This window comes from Macaca fascicularis, chromosome 6, assembly GCF_037993035.2.
Source record: "Macaca fascicularis isolate 582-1 chromosome 6, T2T-MFA8v1.1".
NCBI lineage: Eukaryota > Metazoa > Chordata > Mammalia > Primates > Cercopithecidae > Macaca > Macaca fascicularis.
Window position 1 is genome coordinate 184,888,796 of NC_088380.1, and position 18,119 is coordinate 184,906,914.

Sequence of the window (18,119 nt, forward strand, 5' to 3'; positions counted from 1 at the left end):
AGCACTGCTATATGCTCTGCTGGAGACACTCCTCAGTGGAAATGCTTCCAGGACCATCTCAAAAGCCATTGCTCCAGTGAGGCCTTTCCTCCGGTCCCCCAAACAGCCAACTAGGTTCTTGCTCTGAAACTTCATCTGTCCCAATGAGTAACCCTACCAAGGACTGAGACCCAGAGCAGCTATTAATGAGTTTTCTTAGACAAGTTCTCTGAAGTCTGGCACTTCTTTAGAAATTCTGGCTGGGCGCATGCCTGTAATCCCAGCACTTTGGGAGGCAGAGGCAGGTGGATCACCTAAGGTCGGGAGTTCAAGACCAGCCTGACCAACCCCGTCTCTACTAAAAATACAAAATTAGCCGGGCATGGTGGCACATGCCTGTGCCACCCAGCTACTCGGGAGGCTGAGGCAAGAATCGCTTGAACCTGGGAGGTGGAGGTTGCGGTGAGCTGAGATCATGCCATTGCACTTCAGCCTGGGCAACAAGGGTGAAACTCCATCTCAAAAAAAAAATTTGCTGGGCGCAGTGGCTCACGCCTGTAATCCTAGCACTTTGGGAGGCCAAGTGGGGAGGATCACGAGGTCAGGAGATCGAGATCATCCTGGCTAACACGGTGAAACCCCATCTCCACTAAAAATACAAAAAATTAGCCAAGTGTGGTGGTGGGCGCCTGTAGTCCCAGCTACTCGGGAGGCTAAGGCAGGAGAATGGCGTGAATCCAGGAGGCGGAGCTTGCAGCGAGCGGAGATCACGCCACTGCACCCCAACCTGGGTGACAGAGCAAGGCTCTGTCTCAAAAAAAGAAAAGAAAAGAAAAAATTCTTCTGGTCAGGCATGGTGGCTCAGGCCTGTAATCCCAGCACACTGGGAGGCCGAGGCAGGGAAATCATGACCTCAAGTGATTTGCCCACCTTGTCCTCCCAGTGTACTAGGATTACAGGCGTGAACCACCAAAGTGCCCCGCCAGAAGTTCTTCCTAGAGGTTCTATGTTGTACAAACAAGAATTGGAGCCGGGTACTGTGGCTCATGCCTGTAATCCCAGCACTTTGGGAGGCCGAGGCAGGCAGATCACGAGGTCAGGAGATCGAGACCATCCTGGCCAACATGGTGAAACCCTAGCTCTGCTAAAAATACAAAAATTAGCTGGAAGTGGTGGTGTATGCCTGTAATCCTAGCTACTCGGGAGGCTGAGGCAGGAGAATCACTTGAACCAGGGAGTCAGAGGTTGCAGTGAGCCAGGATTGCGCCACTGCACTCCAGCCTGGTGACAGAGAGAAACTCTGTCTCAAAAACAAAAAAACAAAAAAACAAACAAAAAAAAGAATGCGTAAGGACACCACAGAACACAAGGGGTTGCAAATTTGTGCCGTGGGCCAAATTTGTTCCACAAGTGACAAGTTTTTTTTAAATTGAGGTGTGCATACCATAAAACTAGCCATTTTAAAGCAAACAATTCAATGACATTTGTATATTCATAATGTTGTGCAACCACCACCTCTATCAAGCTCCAAAACATTTTCCTCATCCCAGAAGGAAACCCTATGCTCCTTAGGCAATCACTCTGCCTTTCTCTCTCCCCACAGCCTCTGGTTCTAATATGCTTTCTGTTTGTATGGATTTACTTACTTATTATAAATGGCATCATTAACACATATGGGCTTTGTGTCTGGTTTCTTTCACTTGCCATAATGTTTTGGAGGTTCATCCATGTTGTAACAGGTATCATCAGCATATCAGTATTTCATTCCTCTTTTTCTTTTCTTCTTTCCTTTTTTTTTTTTTTTTTTTTTGAGACAGAGTCTTATTCCATCAACCAGGCTGGAGTGTAGTGGCGCAATCACCATTCATTGCAACTCTGCCTCCTGGGTTTAAGCAATTCTCCTGCCTCAGCCTCCCGAGTAGCTGGGATTACAGGCTTGCTCCACCATGCCTGACTAATATTTGGTGTTTTCAGTTGAGACGGAATTTCAACATGTTGGCCAGGCTGGTCTCAAACTCCTGACCTCAAGTGAGCCGCCTGCCTTGGACTCCCAAAATGCTAGGATTACAGGGGTGAACCACCACATCACATCGGGCCTTTTTTTTTTTTTTTTTTTTTTTTAAGATAGAGATGGGGTTTTGCGAGTTGCCCAGGCTGTTCCTGAACTCCTGGTCTCCAAAAGTGCTGGGAGATTTCAGACATGAGTCATCACGTGGCCTCATTTCTTTTTTATAGCTGAATAATAGTCCACTGAATGACTCTACCATAGTTTGCTTACACTCTCATCAATCGTTAGTTTGGGCCATTTCCACCTTTTGGCTCTTTGACTATTGTGACTAGTACTTCTAAGACCATTACTTGTTTGAGGAATATAATTGCTGGGTCATATGGTAACTCTATGCTTAACTTTTGAATTAGAAACGGTGTTTTGATTTCTCGAATATGAATTCTTTACGTGTCTGTGTCTGTTTTCATGTCTTCCTACTGTCTTACAGTAGGAAGCTCACGACTCATTTGCGTAATTTTTCTGGCCCCTGAAGGCACCTGATTTTGCTGCCCCTAGAACACTTTGGAGGCAAAAAGAAAATAACTTTGTGCCCAATTCAGCCAGAGTCGTGGGGTAAAATCTTTTCACTTCTCAAAGCACTACCGTGGTTCAGCTACTGTGGTTCAGCTCCAAAGCGGGGAAATCGTATTTTCCGGAGAGGAGGCGGCTACAATTAGGGAGGTGAGGGACCTCACGCGCCTCTCCCTTGGAGGAGGCGGGCAAGGCGAACGGCGGGGGAGGAGGAGCCGGCTGGCTGTGCGCTCTCTGGGGCGTGGGCCGCGCTTGGGGCTGCCCACCCCTCGTGTCCGAGCTGGGGCGCTCAGGGAGGCAGCGACGCGAGGTGCAGCCGGCCCAGGTTCCCCCGGCCACCGCCATGCGGCGCCTTGGCGGGTCCGGGCCGGGGGCGCGGTCGGGGCCGGGCGGGGCCCAGGTTGGCTCGCGGGTAGGCGGCCCCGCCCCCCACATCCGGGGGCCGGGGCCGGGCTGTGGGCTCGCCGCGCGCCGGTGAGTCAGGCCGGGTTTTCCCTCCGCCTTTGGGGCAGGCGATCGAGCGCCGCGGAGCGCGTCCGTCCCTCGCCAATCCGGCTCCGGCGCCGGCGCCCGCCCGCCCGCCCGCCCGCGTTTTCCCGGCGCCTGCCGCTCCGCGGCTCCGATCCGGCTCGCAGTCCCGGCCCGAGCCGGCGCCTTGCAGGAGGGTTCAAATCCGCGCGGAGGAGCTGCGACGCGCCAGGGCTGCAGAGCCGCGGGCCGGCGAGCGCGTCGCCAGCATGGTAAGTGGGGCGCGCGAGGGGCTGGGGACCCGGGCTGGACTCGGGGGGTGGAGAGGGGTTGGGGCGGGTCGCCAAGGTACGGTTTTCCGGCGTCCTTAGCAAAGCTGCTGCCCCGCTGGCCGAGGCTCCCGTCTGAGAGATGGGCGGGGGTGGCAAGGTGCGGCGTGCGCCCAGGTGTCCCCTGCTCCCCGTCACCGAGGCGCCGGATCGGGGACCGACCCTGAGGCTCCGCTGGAGGGGCAGGCGGTAGGCTACCTTGCTGTCCCCAACCCCTGCAAACGCGCTTTCCTGGGAGCAGCGCGCAGGACCCCTGCGCCACGGCTGGGTGGGGCAGGCGTCCTTGGCGCCGGAGTCTGACCTCGGCCTCCGCCCCCCTGCCCAGCCGCTCCCGGCAGGCCCCAGGGAGGGGCCAGGAGGAGACGCGCCTCCCACCCCGCCCCCCAGGTAGCTCGGGGACCTCACGCAGCTCTGGGGAGCCCTCGTCTTCACCCCTGCTTTCCTGAGACAAATTCCATGGGGATGCCAACCTCGTTTGCCCCTCTGACTTCCTCATGAGATCTCTCGCCTCCTCCCACATCTCCTATAAAGGAGGTATTCCCGGTCCACCGGGCTGCAGCTGCGGGTCTGCGGGTAGGGGACATTCCTAGGTCTTGACCGCCAGAGCACCCGATCCAGTCCCGGCCACAGCCTTTGGCTAAAGTGAGGGCTGGCCTGGGGCCGAGCCGAAATCAGGGCCCTGGCTGTATCCAGAAAGAGAACTGAGATCCGTTGTCTCCTACCGGGCCGCCCCCTGACCCCAACTACATAGGAACAGATTGGGCCTGGCTATCCTCGGGAGGGAGCGACGCAGGAGGCCATCCTGGGCGCGGTGATCAGCCTCCTCCCAGGGCCCTCCCAGGCAGGGCTTCTCTACCGGCTGGCAGCGTGTGGGTGTGCATGTGCGAGACTGTCAATGAATGCGGCCAGCCTGCTTCTGCCACCGCCTCTAGAGCTAGAGCTAGCACAGGGACTCGGAGTCCCCATGGGGCAGGTTTCCTCTATTTCTTCCTGACCTGGGGGGCAGCAGGAGGGATTCGATTCCAGGCCGGGTGGACCGCAATCTAGAGCAGCCTGGTTGCAGGTGTCCTTGGAAGAAACAGGCGTGAAGGCCCGGGCAGACATACATGCGATACATACAGAGCAGTGTGTGCCCATGGAGGAGAACCTGTGACCCCTGGTTTAGGACAACCTACTAAGGTAGAGAGGACCTTGCCCAGGAAGTTGAGACTGCTTCTCACTGTGGGATCTTGGACAACTCACCTCGCCTTCCTAGGCCTTAGTTTCCCGATCTGTAAAATGGATTGAGGGTAATTACTGTCCTGTTTGCCCTCACGAGGCTATTGTGGAGATGAAATGAGAATGAAATAGAAGGACTGATAAAAAATTGTAGAGTGTGGTACAGCCGTGAAGGACTATATAGTGATACTAAGCACTGCTTCTGCAGGCTTTAGCCCCTGGTCTCTGCCTCAAGTGTCTGTCACAGAGGGGATGGGGTGGGCCAGCCTCTCCAAACCCCTCTCTGGGCCCCCCTTGCCTACTACCCCCTCTTTTGGAGCTGGGACATTCCAGTCCCATTCTTAGGGGCAGCTGCAGACACGCCCCTTAGCAGAGCTGATCCCCCAGCAGGTGGTGGGACCTTTCCCTTGGGCCAGGGCTCAGGAGGGGCTGACTGTAGCCAGGGCAGGCAGCACTCCTACCCGTGTGGGGACTGGAATGTCCCACCCCAGAGGCAATGCAAGGTGGGGTCAGAGAGGACTTCTAATCCTGGGAGCCTGTGTGCTTTCTCCCCTGCGGCTGAACATGACCTTAGGCGCGTTACTTCACTTTCTGAACCTTAGTTTCCTCTTGTGAAGTGGGGGATGACAGAACTCATCTCCTGTGTGTCTCATGAGGATGTGATAGTGCCCCTTGGCGTGACCCAAAAAGGCACCAACAGGCTCTGGGATGCCCCCCTCAAAGAAAGTGCGTCCTCTCCTTTGCTTCCTGGCCATCTCCACCAAGGATTGGTCTGAAAGACAGGAATCTCTCTGAACACAGAGATTCCAGTGCTGCCCGCTAATCTTGGGGACTGGAGAGGGGTGAGGGGACTGGTGGCAGCGAGCAGGAGTAAAGAGGCCTTACTGGGGCCAGCCAGGACCTGTGGAGAATGAGGCTTGAGCGTCCCGGCCCAAATCTAGCCAGCTGGGTGGTTGGGGTTTGCAGCTTCCAGGGCAGGGAAGCCCAGGCACTTGACTTGTCCCCCTACCCTTCTCTCCACGACCCATGCAGAGGCCCCGGCTTTTTGCTCTGATGTTCCAGTAAGGCTGCAAGGCACTTGCTGTCGTCCCTCCCTCCTCCCCCACCAAATCCCCTCCAGCCTGCACAGCTGCCCTGCCCTGAGCAGGCAATCCCTGGGCTTCCAAGCAACAGGAAGGAAGGAATGTGTGTGTTGGGGGAGGGGGTGGAGGTGGGATGGACCCCTTTAAGAAGAGACTGTCCTCACTCTGTGACACAGGCAGGGAGGAGCGTCCTGAAAGCTGGGGGCCTCAGCCCTGCTGGGGGAGCCGATAATACAGTCAGAGAAGTCAGCCAGGAGGGGCACAGCGGGAATGGTGGGGGGCCTAAGGAGAGACAAAGGGAAGGGGCTGTCTGCTGCTCCTTCACTAGCCCAGGGGCTGGGAAGGACACTGTGTCATCACGCCGCTGGGCTGCTCTTGCTTTGTCAGTGTGTCCTGGAAGGTGCTCAGTGCTGTGGGTGACCTTGTGCACAGCTGTATGATTGTGTTTGCTGCTGGACGTGACTGTCTGCACCGTGTCCTCTAACGTGGGCTCTCTGTGCTGCTGGGTGGGGCTGACATGTGGCACACTGCGGTGTGTGTGGCTGTATGCACTGTTGCGGCCCATGGCTACCTCTAGCTCAAGGACTCTCCCTGGACCTGAGATGTCTGGTGGGGAACCTTGGGGGTCTGTTATCTCTCCCCGAGACAGGAAATGAGCATCTGCCCACGGGAAGCTGAGGTGGTGTGCATTTGGGGTGCAGGTGGACGTATGTGACACTGCTGCCAATGTCGCCGCCCCCAGGGCCACACGGGGCTTACAGTTCACAAGCCCTTTCCCCTGCATCTCTGACTGGGAGTAATCCTTTGAGGAAGGCTGGGCAGGCAGGGTCTTTCCCACTTCATTGTTTTTTTTTCTTTTTTTAAAATAAATAGAGATGGGGTCTCGCTATGTTGTTAAGGCTGGTTTCAAACTCCTGGGCTCAAGTGATCCTCCTGCTTCAGCCTCCCAAAGTGCTGGGATTACAGGTGTGAGCCACCGTGCCCGGCCCTTTCCCCCTTCAGAGATGCGGAAACTGAGGCATGGCAAAAGGCGGAGCATTTGTGTCTGGAGTCCCCTGGAGAGAGTGAGGGCAGGCTGGAGAGCAGGTCTCTGCTGTCCCCTCCCCAAGAAGCAGCAACAGGAGTTGAGTGTGCTCGTGGACAAACCACGTCTCTGGCTGGGTGGGCTTGTCGTGGCAAGGAGGTATCAGACGAGGAGGCAGGATGCTTCCATTCCAATGCTTTTGGCTGTAGATAGTGACATCCTAAGTCCCCACTAGACATTGGGCAGCTCTGACCAGCTGTGACCTTGGGCAAATTACTTCACCTTTCTGAGCCCCACTGACCTTACCTTTAAGAAGGGTTGGCCGGGCGCAGTGGCTCACGCCTGTAATCCCAGCACTTTGGGAGGCCGAGGCGGGCGGATCACAAGGTCAGGAGATCGAGACCACGGTGAAACCCCGTCTCTACTAAAAAAAAAAAATACAAAAAATTAGCCGGGCGCGGTTGTGGGCGCCTGTAGTCCCAGCTACTCGGGAGGCTGAGGCAGGAGAATGGCGTGAACCCGGGAGGCGGAGCTTGCAGTGAGCCGAGATCGCGCCACTGCACTCCAGCCTGGGCGACAGAGCGAGACTCCGTCTCAAAAAAAAAAAAAAAAAAAAAAAAAGAAGGGTCAGTAGCTGGGCAGTGTCACACACCTGTGGTTCTAGCTACTCAGGAGGCTGAAGTGGGAAGATGGCTTGAGCCTAGGGGTTCGAGGCTGCAGTGAGCTATGGTTGCACTACTGTAGTCCAGCCTGAGTGACAGAGTGAAGAGCAAAACCCTGTCTCCAAAAAAAAAAAAAAAAAGACTCAGCAGGACCCCTATGCGGGGCTGAATCACTGTACGAACCCAGCCCCTATGATTCCTTACCTGGATGCATCCCCTATGTGGCCTGCAATGTGTGTTCTCAGGGGCTGGGCTGGGTGGGGTATGCAAACCCAGATTCGCCCCATCCTGGGTCTGGGGGTTGGTGGGGGGAGAGCTGAGGTCATTTTTGCACAGGGTGAGGTGAGACTGTGGGGTTGGGGCAGGTCCCCCTCCCGAAGACCTTTGTCTTCCACAAACACAAAACCTGGAAATGGCTGAGGAAGATGGAACCTCCTAACGACCATTGTTTGGGGCAGGAGTGGGTGCCCGGAAGCATGGGTGGCAGTAGGGGACTCACAGCTGCAGCCTGCCTGCTGGACTTCTGTTCGAGAATGGGAGCAGCTGCTCAGGTGGGAGGCAGAGAAGGTGGCGTTTGTTCACTCGGCCAGACCTTTCTGCACGCCCGCTCCATGCTGGGCAGTGGGCTGTTCACAGGATCCCCAGGGGGCTAGGTACCAGCCCTGCCTCCAGAGTGTGTGGTCCAGCACAGGTGGAAGCTGGTCTGTCAGCTTAGTCCCTTGGTGATGTTTATGTGCCTGGCTGAGCTCGGCTCCAGCCGGCCTGTTGACCCTGGCTGTGGCCCAGGCCCTGGACTGGGTGCTCTGTCATGCTGTCCCACCCCATCCTCCCAGCATCCCAGTGATAAGTGTTATCGTCACCAGGGCGTGTGTGCGGAAGCCCAGGCTCACTGAGTTAGTGGCTTAGCCGGGGTCACACACCGATTGGTTCCGCCAGGGTTAGGATTTGGGACCCACCCTGCCGGGTGGTGGGCTTTGAAATAAGAGCATATGCAGGGGCTGGCGTGAGTCCAGCTGCCCCTTCCCTCCTCCTCCCACCACTGCCCAGACGGGAACACCTGTCCCGGAAACTGTGGCCATTGTTCACGTCATCCTTCCTCCTTTTGGGCCCTTCCTGTTTGTATCCCTCCCACTGCAGCCCCCAGCCCTCCCCCACCCCATGCCAGATGTTTCCCTTGGGGAGCTTTGACCCTTTGCAGGAAGAGGGGCTGCAGGGAGGTTATCCCTCTCCCGTGGGAAGGAGGGTCCCACTGGCCTTGGGTCTCTGTGCCTTCTCCCCACCCCACAGATCCCTCTCCCATGGCAGGAGGGTAAGCAAGGTCAGGTTCAGCCAGGCTGGGTTTGTCTTCCTTAGCCCTGTGCGGGCCCAGTGCTGGGAGGAGGGTTCCTGTCCTGCTGCTTCAGGGCCTATCCCTCCGTATTTCTGAATCCCACACAGGCCCCTAGGTGGAGCTGGCCCTTCCGAGCATGGCTGGGGCGCCATTGTTCTTCCTTAGACTCAGTCCAGCAAGTGACAGATGGGCAGGTGGCTTTGGGGCTTGTACTTCCTTCTCTTGCCAGTCAAGGGATCCTGTCCCGGGGTTCTCCCTTGGACCCACATCTGCCTTGGACCTGGGCCTGGGCCAGGTTGTGGGGAGCTACAGGGAGCAAGTGCCTTGTTTTCAGGCCCCAGGGAAGTTGGGTAGCCAGTGCCCACCTGCCCCTAATGGAGCTTTCCAATTCCCAGAAGCAGCTGCCTGTGCCCTGTTGAAAATTCATGGCCACAGCCCCAGGCCCTGCTGGCATTGCCATGGGCAGCGTGGGCAGCCTGTTGGAACGGCACGACTTGTCCCCTGAAGAGCTGCGGGCGGCCCTTGCCGGGTCTCAGGGCTCCCGCCAGCCTGACGGGCTCCTCCGGAAGGGCTTGGGCCATCGTGAGCTCTTCAGCTACTTGCACTTCCCCAAGAAGGACGGCAAGAGCACCAAGCGGGCCCCTCGCAACGAGCCTGCGGACTATGCCACTCTCTACTACCGGGAACATCCTCGCGCGGGTGACTTCAGCAAGACCTCACTGCCGGAGCGGGGCCGTTTCGACAAGGTGCACCTCTGCCCATGCCCCTTACAAGGTGTGGGGAGGGTGGGGTCTCCTTGGAGACCCTGATGTTGGGATGGGGTGGGGATGGGGCATGCTGAGATACGAAAATCGTGCCATGGGCTGGCCTGAGACTTGTTCACTGCCTCCTGGTGGCACGTGCCCTGCGGTCTCAAAGAGGATCCCTCAGGGGCTGTGGGAGCATCAGGAGGTAGAGCAGGCAGCTGCCCAGGTCTCACACCTGCCCTCTCTACCCTTTCTGGCAGTGCCGCATTCGCCCCTCGGTGTTCAAGCCTACGGCGGGCAACGGGAAAGGCTTCCTGTCCATGCAGAGCCTGGCAGTCCACAAAGGCCAGAAGCTGTGGCGCAGCAATGGCAGCCTGCACACGCTGGCCTGCCACCCGCCCCTGAGCCCCGGGCCCCAGGCCAGCCAGGCCCGGGCACAGCTGCTGCACGCCCTCAGCCTAGATGAGGGCGGCCCTGAGCCCGAGCCCAGCCTGTCCGACTCCTCCAGTGGGGGTAGTTTTGGTCGCAGTCCTGGTACTGGCCCTGGCCCCTTCAGCTCCTCCCTGGGCCACCTTAACCACCTCGGGGGCTCCCTGGACCGGGCCTCTCGAGGACCCAAGGAGGCTGGGCCACCAGCTGTGCTGAGCTGCCTGCCCGAGCCACCACCGCCCTACGAGTTCTCCTGCTCCTCTGCTGAGGAGATGGGAGCCATGCTGCCTGAGGCCTGCGAGGAGCTCAAGAGGGGGCTCGGCAATGAGGACGGCTCCAACCCCTTCACGCAGGTGAGGGGGCCCCTGCCCTGGAGTCCTGTTCTGTGCCTCAGCACTGGGGTACAGGCCAGAAAGAGGGGCCATAGCCAGCTCACCCACATGGCCATGGACACAAGAGAGCAAGAAAGAGGGGGCTGGCTCAGCTTCCTTCCCCTCCATCCCAGGTGGTGGGGATGTCATGTCACTGGGGGTCCTTGCCTTGGAGTTGTGTGGGAAGGAAGGAGAGAGGCTCCCTGGGAGGGCCATGTGATGGGGACACCTCACCCTAGAGGGCATCCCGGGTTAAAGCGCATGTGTGGCTGGGTCCTGTGGTGTAGGGGCACAGGATGCGATCAGTGGCTGGAGTATCAGGTGGAGCTCTGGGTCGCGTCTAGGGGGCAGGGCCACGGTGGATGCATCTCTTCCCCTTGACAGGTGCTGGAGGAGCGCCAGCGGCTGTGGCTGGCTGAGCTGAAGCGCCTGTATGTGGAGCGGCTGCACGAGGTGACCCAGAAGGCTGAGCGCAGCGAGCGCAACCTCCAGCTGCAGTTGTTTATGGCTCAGCAGGAGCAGCGGCGCCTGCGCAAGGAGTTGCGCGCTCAGCAGGGCCTGGCTCCAGAGCCTCGGGCCCCCGGCACCCTCTCAGAGGCTGACCCCAGTGCACGACCAGAGGAGGAAGCCCGATGGGAGGTGAGAGATGACACAGGGCTCCGAGAGTCTCCCATCTCCATTGCCGGTCCCTTCCTCTGCCTGCCCCCTCCCAAACCTGCTCCCCACACCCTACTTTGCTTGCGTCCTCCCCATCCCCCAGGTGTGCCAGAAGACAGCAGAGATTAGCCTCTTGAAGCAGCAGCTGCGCGAAGCCCAGGCGGAACTGGCCCAGAAGCTGGCGGAGATCTTCAGTCTGAAGACACAACTTCGGGGCAGCAGGGCACAAGCCCAGGCTCAGGACGCAGAGCTGGTCCGGCTGCGCCAGGCTGTGCGCAGCCTGCAGGAGCAGGCCCCTCGGGAGGAAGCCCCAGGCAGCTGTGAGACTGACGACTGCAAGAGCAGGGGCCTGTTGGGGGAGGCAGGAGGCAGCGAGGCCAGGGATGGTGCTGAGCAGCTGCGGGCTGAGCTGCTGCAGGAGCGACTTCGGGGCCAGGAGCAGGCGCTGCGCTTCGAGCAGGAGCGGCGGACTTGGCAGGAGGAGAAGGAGCGCGTACTGCGCTACCAGCGGGAGATCCAGGGGGGCTACATGGACATGTACCGCCGCAACCAGGCACTGGAGCAGGAACTGCGGGCACTGCGGGAGCCCCCCACGCCCTGGAGTCCCCGGCTCGAGTCCTCCAAGATCTGAGGCCAGCAGAGCGAGCTGACAGCAGAAACACTGTCAGAAGGTGCCCTGAGACGGCCGGCTCAGCCTTCCCTTGCACTGATTGGGGTGGAACCTGCAGAGGCCAGGCCAGGGCTGGGGAGGCGCAAGGAGAGGAGGAATCCAGTGGGGCCGTGGGCTGGGTAGGGTGCCTTGGCAGGAGCCAGCACAAGGCCCTCCTGGCAGAGGAGCACCTAGGCAGGGCCCAGCCCTGCTTCCTGGAGTGGATGTGGCCCAGAGAAGGAGGCTGGGGGATCACCAGCCCCAGGGTCCCGAAGGGCAGGTCAAAGGGAGGCTGAAGACCTGGACTGGGGCCTTCCTCCATGGAAGGATGCTGGGGTGGGAACATTAGCCTCCCCCAGAATAAAACCACCGTTTTCTACCAGAGGCTCAGAATACGCTGAGCCTGTCCCTGACCTGAGACCAGAGGATGATGGATGGTCAGGATTGAGGCTGTTGACCTGGGCAGCAGCTCCTCCCATAGCCAGTGGTCAGTGGGAGGGTGTGCCCTGCACCTGTCTTCGTGGCCACGGGGCATGTATGTTGTGAGCAGAGGAATCCTACTCCTTGCCTCAGCCCCACACAGTTCCTTAGCTGCCGTGTGGGCTGGAATTCCTTTCTTTAGCACCAGTGGATTTTTCAGAAGGAACAATATCAGGGAATACCAAGAAAACAAAGGGCAAGTCAACCAGGGCATCTTGAGAACATGAAATGTCTTACTGGTGGGAAGGCTGGGCCCCAGGAGTATCCACAGGCTCAGGCCCTGCCCCTCCCAGAAGCCACCTCCTGTCTCCCTCCCTCCATAGGAGTGGGGGCCCTAGAAGTGGAGGGGCCAGGAAGAACAGTATCCTTCCCAGCCCCTTGCTCTGCCTCATTCCCTGTTCGTAGGAAGGTGCAGGAGAAGAGGTGGGCAAGCTTATGGGTTTCTTGGTAAAGAACCTTTACCACAGCAAGGAATGGAAGCATTTCCCCATCAGCAGTGGGGCTCTGGGGCAATATTAAGTAGGGGTGAAATGTGACTGATTTGCATTCTGGAAAGCTCTCCAGGAGAAAGCCTTCCCCGCCCCGCCTTGCCTCTCCTGCACCAGGCTCTAGGACAGTCAGTCCTCCCAGATCCCTGCTGTCAGCTGAGGCTGGTCCCTAAAACCCACACTTGCCTCTGGCCTCTCACAGGCCTGGCTTGCCCTCTGGGCCTTTGCTCCCCGGCTGGGTGCCTGGCCTGGAACACAGCTTCAGTCTGGCTGTGCGAGTGGCGTCTCCCTTCCTTAGAGGAAGCTCAGCTTCCTTACACACTCATCGTTGGACCGGCTGCCGGGCATTGCGTGCTTACTGTGCGCCAGGGGCTGTGCTGGGCCCTTGTGAATGTGGGGCACAGGCTGAATTAGATGAGCTCCTGCCCCAGGGGGGCCTGCACACTGGTCAGCTCACCAGTCCCTTCCCTGACAGGGCAGCTCAGGGAACTTCGGAGAAGTTGTCTGCAGACAGCTACAGATCACTCCCTCTGGCTACCCTGGCCATGCCTGGCAGCCCCTCAGGGCCCACAGGTGGGTCTTGGTTGTGAAGTGGAGTTAGTGCACATGGATGTCGGGGGACGGGTGTGAGGCATGAGCTGGGAGACCCCGCCTTTTCAGGGCAGAGAGTGAGGCGTGTGCACTACCTGCTGTGGCGATGGTGTGTTTATGGCCATGTAAGTGGCAGGTGTGTGTAAAGATGTGCTTGTGGGTGGTGGGTGTGTCCGAGGGGGTGTGTTTGGGAGCCTGGCCTCCAAAAGCCAGCGTCTGGGTTGGAGATAGTGCAGGCCCCTTCTTGGCCCCACCCTCTACCCCATTCCTTCCTGTCAGCCCCAGCTTGTCTTGGCACTGGCCAGGCTGGGGTGGAGCCTGTGTCCCAGACAGATCCCGTAGTCCTATCTGAGACCCTTGCAGGCCCACATCTGAGCTCCTGTCTGCCTGAGGAGGGAAAGGGGGAGTGCCCAGTTCAGGCAGGCCAATCCTCTACACACCCCCTTGGTACCCATTCCCATTTCACAAACTCCTCCAAACCCCAAACGGAAATTTCTGAGACAATGGCTCCTCCAGAGGGCCCCTCAGAGCCAGGTGCTGGCCAGATGCCTTTATCACAGCCTCCATGGCCAGGGGCCCATCAGGCCAGGTGCCCACACACCTGGTGCCAGGGTCCACCTTGGTATTCCAGCTCTGCAGAACAGTTCCCCACCCAGCAATTAGGGAGCTGGGCTGGCCAGTACAGCCAGTGGGAGTGGGTGGGAGGTACCAAAACTTGGCAGGTGTGCCAGAAACCAAAGCCAGGCCCAGATGTAAGGGGAGGGCACAAGAGCTGAACCTGAACCTGGGGTGTCTCGGAGCTGGATCCCCGTCAGCTCATCCAGGCTGGACAAACCAGTTCCTGGGTCTCCCAGCCGGCTGGGTGGCTCTGGGCCGACCGACCACAGGTGTCACTGATCACAGGTGTCACTGTAGTGGCTACCACCTCGGGGCAGCCCCTCCCTCCTGCTGGTGGGGCCTCAGGTTCCTAGCTGCCCTGGCTTAGCCTTCCCTGCAGCCCCTCCCCAGCAGGCTTGGTCCGGGCAGCCAGCTCTGCAGAAGGTGGCTGCCTTCTGGTGCTGGGCTCCCTGCCTCTGGGGCCTCCAGTCCTTCACTCAGTGTCATCCCTTCCAGCAGCTCCCTGGGCCCCTTGGTCCATCCCTTGAGGCTTCTGACACACTAGTGGCCTCTAGTCACTGATAGTGGTACCTCCTTCTTACCTTGGAGCCCTCTGAGCCCTCATCCTGCAGGCAGAGCCCCTCGGCGCTCTGAGAAACCTTCCCTGAACTCACCACCTCCCCTGCCTGGGCACTCCCTTCTCCCTGCGCCCACAGCCCCCATGCCTCTCTCCGTCAGCGCTTTCCGTGCTGCTGTAATTGTTGGTTTGCCTCGTCTCCTTTGAGCTGTGGGCATTGCCAGGGTAGGGTGATGTCTTCCCCGCAACTCCAGAAGGCACTGGTGGGATGTGGAGTCAGGAGCAACCAGAGCCCCCCATACTAGAATGGGTTTGAGCTTGGGGTGGGGTGGATGGGGAAGAGACTTACTCCGAATGTTCGTTCAACATCCGTGGGCACCAGGTCTGTGGCAAGCACAGGGACTCCAGGGCCAGCTGCCATTCGTTCCAGTGATGTATTCGGGGCCTTCTCAGGTGAGGAAGTCAAGCTGGCCAAGGCCCTCTGTCCCCTGCCCTGATGGGACTTAGCTGTGGGTGGAGGAGGGAGGCCGCTCCAAATAGCGACTGGGGCCAGGCAGGAGGAAAGGAGAGCAGAGGAGGATCCAGAAGTGCTCAGACAGAACTAGGGACAACAGAGGGGCCTCCGTGGTGGCGAGTGGGTCAGCAGAGCATGGAGCAGGCAGAGGAAGCCTATCTGGGAGGCTGGGTGCATTTCTCTGAGACTAAGGGGATGTAGGTGTTGGGGTTTCTGCAAAGAGGGCGCAGGCCCTGCAGTGACGGTTCAGATATTGATAACCCATCCCCCTTGGAGGGTCGGGGCTTAGGCATCCATATTGGATTCAGAAAAGAACAAGAACGATGTTTCTTGCAACAAAACAAAAGTGATTATGTCACGAGAGGAGAGGCTGGAGGGCCATAGGAGTTCCCAGCTGGCTCACTCATCCGCCCAGGAGGTGGGGTCTCATGGTTTCATTTTGCTCTAGACCTACTTAGAGTTTTGATAAATGCAGAGTTATATAACGAACCCGACAATGAAGATACAGAATAGTTCTGTCACCCCCCAGCATTCTCCTGTGGCCCTCTAGTCCACCCCCCTGCCCCACCCCATCCCCTGGCAACCACTGATCTGCTTTCACAATAACTGTATGGGTTTTTTTATCTTTCCTTTTTTGTGAGCATTGTTTAATTCCTTTGCTCTAATATGTAATATTAGAACATATTACAAAGTAGCAAGAAAAATACGACACTGGTGTAAAAATAATCTACACCTCACAGAAAGAATGAAGAGCCAGAAATAGATTCTATTCTGTAGAAAATCTTACACAATAAAGGACTTCAAAACAAGGGTAAGGAAGGATTCTTTAACAAGAGGTGCTGGGATAACTGGATAAAAATTTGGGAAAAAAGTCATACCATGCGCCACCCTTGCATTTATTTTTATTTTATTTTGAGATGGCGTCTCGCTCTGTCGCCAGGCTGGAGTACAGTGGCGCGATCTCGGCTCACTGCATCCTCTGCCTCCCGGGTTCAAGCAATTCTCCTGCCTCAGCCTCCCAAGTAGCTGGGACTACAGGCGCCCGCCACCACACCCTGCTAATTTTGTGTAATTTTAGTAGAGACGGGGTTTCACCATGTTAGCCAGGATGGTCTGGATCTCCTGACCTTGTGATCCGCCCGCCTCAACTTCCCAAAGTGCTCGGATTATGGGCGTGAGCCACTGCGATTGGCCCACCCTGCATTTATTGAGTTAAATTTTAAAAATCCTATCCTAGGAAATTGGTGTTGGGGCTCAGAAAATGATACCCCAAAGTATGGAGCTGTGGGAGGCTGAATGCTTTGAACTAAAGTCTCTGACCATTGCTCACTCCTCTTCCCTCCCAAAACCCTCCTGAAGCGCAGGGAGGGGCCTTCTCTAAAGTTATCTTTTGTTTCTAAGGGAAGTTCCTGCAGAAGGAATGCCATTGTCTTGAGCCCTTTCCCTAGCATCTCATAAAACATGGATGATTAACTCACAGGAAAGGATACTGAAGGTGATACCATCTCTTCTGAGGACTGAGCCACTTGAGAGGTTTTATCTGCATATGACAAGACAGCCTTTGTTTGCCATGCATTTCCTCCCCTCAACCTCCTAGCATCTGTCGCCACCTCCTCCCAGAAACCTCAGGCCCCAGTTTTTGGAGCTCAAATGCTATTTAGACTTCATCAATCTGGCCCTTACTAGAGTCTCACATTTTGTGGGACTCCTGCGCATGTATGTAATACATTTGCATGCCTTTTCTCCTGTTCATCTGTCTACCGTCAGTTTTATTCCAGAGACTCAAATTATTGAAACTTCGGAGAATACAGGGAATGTTTAAAACTTCTACACTGACAAAAAGTTAATTCGATTACTACTGAATTAATGGGAGAATTGATTGCTTTGAAGGAATCCTCCCCATCCCTAACAAAAAACAAAAACACAATCCCTATGGGGAAAGACTGACAAAATCAACTATTTAATACAACTTGGTGCACACTTGAAAATAATATCAAGATGCAAGGATGGCCACATACTGGGGGAGAACCTCAACTTTGCTCACATCCTTCTTAGCTGTGAGGCAGGCCAAGGCTCCCGGAGAGGAAGTGGGGAAGCCTGGGGCATTTGCCAAAGCCTGTGAGGTCAGGTTGGCTGGGAGGCGGCTTGGGCCCCTTGGCCCCAGGCAAGGTTCAATCAACTCTCCACCCCAGTGGCTTCTGTTTGGGCCAGGGCCACCCAGGCTCCTCATGCTTGGGCAGGCATCTCTGGGATGTGCCATCCCAACGCCCCCGCGGGCACACAGTCCTGCTGTGGGCCTTCTCCCCTGCTATATATCATAAGGTTATTAAGCCACAGTTTCCTTATGTATATGTGGAGGACACTGGCTTCTTGATTATCTCTGAGTACCTCCCGTGTGCAAAGCCTGTGGTGTTGGCGATAAGGCAGTGATGAAGACAAAACGTGCACCCAGTGGAGTTTTTTTGTTGAGACAGGGTCTCACTCTGTTGCCCAGGCTGGAGTGCAGCGGTGCAATCTTGGCTCACCGCAACCTCTGCCTCCCAGGCTCAAGTGATTCACCTGCCTCAGCCTCCCAAGTAGCTGGGATTATAGGCGCCTGCCACTACACCTCAACTTGGCTAATGTTTTTTGTATTTTGAGTAGAGACGGGGTTTCACCATGTTGGCCAGGCTGGTCTTGAACTCATGACCTCAAATGATCCAACTACCTTGGCCTCCCAAAGTACTGGAATTACAGGCATGAGTCACCGTGCCTGGCCCATGTTTGTTTGTTTTTGAGACAGGGTCTCTCACACTCTCTTATCCAGGCTGGAGTGCAGTGGCACGATCACTGCTCACTGCAGCCTCGACCTCCTAGGCAGCCTCCCATCTCAGCCTCCCAAGTAGCTGGGACTACAGATGTGCACCACCACACCCGGCTAACTTTTGTGTTATTTGTAGAGACAGGGTCTACCTATGTTGTCCAGACTGGTCTAGAACTCCTAGGCACAAGCATTCCTCCCTCCTCAGCCTCCTAAAGTGTTGGGATTACAGGCGTGAGCCGCCATGCCTGGCCCCAAAGAGGGTGATGGGAGTAGGGGCCAGAAGACAGAATGAATAAACATGCAAAATAACTTCAAGTCAAGTGCTATAAAGAAAACAGGTCGGCTGGGTGCGGTGGCTCACGCCTGTAGTCCTAGCACTTTGGGAGGCCGAAGCGGGCGGATCACGAGGTCAGAAATTCAAGACCAGTCTGGCCAGAATGGTGAAACCCCGTCTCTACTAACAATGCAAAAAATTAGCCGGTCATGGTGGTGTGTGCCTGTAGTCCCAGCTACTCAGGAGACTGAGGTAGGAGAATTGCTTGAACCT

General features: G+C 57.0%; 1 protein-coding gene across 2 annotated transcripts; it reads left to right on the top strand.

The window, feature by feature from the left end:
* Positions 1–2,828: 2,828 nt before the first annotated feature.
* Positions 2,829–15,578, top strand: N4BP3 (NEDD4 binding protein 3). Of its 2 annotated transcripts, none has more exons than XM_005558689.4 (5): positions 2,829–3,297; positions 9,066–9,416; positions 9,677–10,198; positions 10,601–10,855; positions 10,977–15,578. In XM_005558689.4, exons 2-5 carry the CDS (start codon positions 9,096–9,098, stop codon positions 11,502–11,504), a joined length of 1,626 nt encoding a protein of 541 aa, XP_005558746.3. In that variant the 5' UTR covers positions 2,829–3,297; positions 9,066–9,095; the 3' UTR covers positions 11,505–15,578. The 2 variants fall into 2 exon arrangements, with proteins under 2 accessions (XP_005558746.3, XP_045250547.2); XM_045394612.2 differs by having other exon boundaries at positions 9,069–9,416.
* Positions 15,579–18,119: the final 2,541 nt, after the last annotated feature.